We start from the raw sequence: 3,199 nt of genomic DNA on the forward strand, positions 1-3,199 counted from the left end.
GGTGGATAACCGTTCCCATATCTTAGGGAGGTTAAGATATGGCTCTATGAAGTGGTTAGAGAGTTTCTAGGGGCAGTTACTCGTTCAAATGAGTGTTATCTGCCAGCTGACCCTCGTATCCGACTTCTCTAGAACAGGTCGCGTTCAGTACCGACTTCTGGGATGAAGGCTGGTACTGGGGAGAAGGTCAACCCTTTGGGTTGGGCGTCTTTGCTTGGGTCCTGAGCCCTATTTATTGGGCCAGGGTATGAACAGTGCCCCTACTCGAGCCCAATTTCTTTTTAAGAGTTGGGTTCGAGTATTCAACTCGGGGTCTTGGCCGATTTGCGAGAGGACCGACGTGATGGTTTAAGAACCGACGTGATTTTTCTTGACCTTTCGATTCTGACGGTTACGTCTAATCAAGCGTCGTGTCCATTGGGTGTGCGTAGGGATTTAATGGCCTTGGTAACGGTGCACCTTTATTAAGGATTGCCCCAATTTTACCATTATGCCCCTAACGTTCTTATAAATACTTTTCCCTCTCTTTCGTTGTTTCGTTTCTGCGATCTTTCAAATTTTTCCTGCATTCGTTCGTGTTGCATTTCTTGCGTTTCGAAGGTTTTTACTTTCTCCAGACTTGATTTCAGACTTAAAGGTTAGCTTTTTCCCCTTCTGTAACATGCTTTCTATTTGTGTGCCTTTATCTTATAGGTAGATTGGTTTGTAGGCTTTAGTTCCGTACCCCTTCCCTTAGAGACCGTGTGTTGATTTTCCTTTTCTTTTGTAGGTTTCTTGTCACCCTTTTTAAGAAAAGAAAAATAGCTTCCGTAGATGCTCTCTCCCAGTGGGTTGATGTTACGGTCCTAGGGGAGGAGCCTTCAGTTGATACTGAATTTATCACCCACCTTCGTACTCACTATAGAATTTGTACTTCTGAAGAAGATGAGCCGAAGTACGAGTTGGTAGTCCCGGGTCCAGAAGACTGGGTTTGCTTCGGGAGGGCCGACGAGGCGGCCCGTCATTTCTTTTTTATGTATGAGAGTATGGTCACTCGTTTGGGCATTTTTCTCCCCTTTTCAGAGTTTGAAATGTCTGTGTTGCGTCATTGCCGGGTTGCTCCCACCCAGCTTCATCCCAACTCTTGGAGTTTTTTGAAAATTTACCAATTTATCAGCCAGGCCTTAGAGTTCCCGACTTCTCTGAGGATATTCTTCTATCTCTTCCATATGACCAAGCCCTTCAGTGGGTTAAATAATAAGCAACAGTGGGTGTCCTTCCGAGCCATTCAAGGTCGGAGGCTTTTTACCCTTTTTGACGAATCCTTTCACGATTTCAAAAACTATTTTTTCAAAGTTCAAGCAGTAGAGGGTCACCACCCCTTTTTCCTGGATGATGATTCTTCTCCCCGATTTCCTTTATATTGGCTGGAGGCCTCCCCCTGCGAGAAATATGGTCTGGACGACCTGGATGAGGTGGAGGCGGCCATTGTGGGGTTCCTCCGAGAAGTGTGGGGGAGGGCCCCATACTTGGATACTAAAAAATTTCTCCAGGGGTCGCCGGCCTTTGTCCAGTCACAACTAGGTAGCTTTTTGCGTTTCTCACTTATTTCCGACTTGCAGTTTCTTTTACCGACTTGTCTGACTTTTAGCTACCAATTTGTTTTTGCAGAGATGGCAAAGAAAAATGCTCAAGAGTCTTTCCAGAGGGTTCAGGAAGCCAAGGCGAAGTCTCGTGCTAGATCTGGTGGTGCTAGGGTGGTTGTCTCTCCTTCTCCTCCTCCTCGGAATGTTGGGACTCCCTCCCAACCTATTGTGATTTCCTCCTCTGCTTCCTCTCTGCCACCCCCTTCTGTCCGACCTACTCCTGAACCAGAGCCGAAGAAGCGCAAGACCTTAGAGTCTGGCGCTTCTGGTGAGGCGGACGCTCTTGCGTTCGTCCGAAAGAACATCTATCCTCATGCTCGTATGAGTATGGATGATGTTTCTGTTCGGCACTACCTCACCACTGTGGTTGAGGAGAGTCTCAAGACGGCGGGGGTTTGTGGCAAACTCTTGGATATATTTGAGAAGACTCCTATCAGCTCTTTAGGGACGACCTCGAGGGTCGAAGAGCTGGAGGGTAGGCTTTGCATATATCAGGAGCATGAGAGGGAGTTGGAGGGGAAAGTCGCCAAGCTGAAGGAGGAGAGGGACAGCCTCCGGGAGAAGGGGCAGAAGTTGCAAGCCCAATGCAACATGGAGGTGGATTTGAGGAAAGCAGCGCAAGCCAGCTACAACAGTTTATTTGCTGATCTTGTGTCTGTAAAGAATGACTTGCTGAATGCTCGGAAGGCCTATACCGAGTTGGAGGACTCTATTGCGAATGGTGCTGATGAGGCCTGGAGGGTTTTCAAGGAGCATGTCGGAGTCATTGCTCCTGACTTGGACCTTTCTCCTTTGGACCCTGATAAGGTTGTCATTGATGGTGCCATCGTGGATCCTCCTGTTCCCGTGGTGGAGTCTGAGTCTGATTTGAAGACTCGGGGGCAGAGGATCATAGAGTCCCCTCCTCGCTCTAAGGACGCTCCGAGTTCTTCTGCTGCTCCTCCGACTTTCTCTCCAACCCCTAGTCCTGGTGGTGGTGATCCTCCTACTCCTCTTGCAAAGAAGTGATTTGGCTATTGGGGGTCCGGCCTATGGACCCCCCCTCTTTTTAAACTCTTTGTATTTATTTGTTGGTGTTTGAACAATTTTTGGCCTTTTAAGGCCGTAAACAAAACAATTTATGATGCCCTTTTTTAATAAGGGTTTAATTTAGCGTTTTAAATAAATGCCCTTTTTTTTTGGATAAGGATTTTGAGTTACCTTATGCGCGCATGCTTTTCTATTCGTGGTTCTTTTGACCCTTTGATCTTTTCTGGAAAAAACCTTTCCTTTGGGGCTTGCCTGCTTTTCTGAATCTCTTTGATCCTCAAGGCAGCCTTACAACTTTTTCTTAGTTTTTCCTATCTCTTTTTGTTATTCCTAGTACTCAATTTTGTTTTATTGAGTTTTTCGTGACTTAGGCTACTTTTGCGATTCATTTTAATTTTACTCGGTTCCGACTTATGAGTCGGACTGCTCCCGAGTTTATCATGATCGACTTCTATAGCCTCTTTACGCCGACTTGTACCTCGTCGTTTTATCCTGACGACCATCTAGGTCGGTTCATGGGATTTTCACGTTTTGTCGAGCTTAAA

The 3,199-nt window shown here is 46.5% G+C and overlaps 1 protein-coding gene across 1 annotated transcript; it reads left to right on the plus strand.

Annotated features, from left to right (window-relative positions):
* The first annotated feature begins 1,652 nt into the window (after positions 1 to 1,652).
* Positions 1,653 to 2,633, plus strand: LOC148572502 (uncharacterized). The gene has a single exon (XM_088508137.1). The coding sequence runs from the start codon at positions 1,653 to 1,655 to the stop codon at positions 2,631 to 2,633; it is 981 nt and encodes a 326-aa protein (XP_088364263.1).
* The last annotated feature ends 566 nt before the right edge of the window (positions 2,634 to 3,199 follow it).

This window comes from Arachis ipaensis, chromosome B3 (genome assembly GCF_059453495.1).
Source record: "Arachis ipaensis isolate K30076 ecotype BB chromosome B3, ASM5945349v1, whole genome shotgun sequence".
In the NCBI taxonomy this organism is placed as follows: Eukaryota; Viridiplantae; Streptophyta; class Magnoliopsida; order Fabales; family Fabaceae; genus Arachis; species Arachis ipaensis.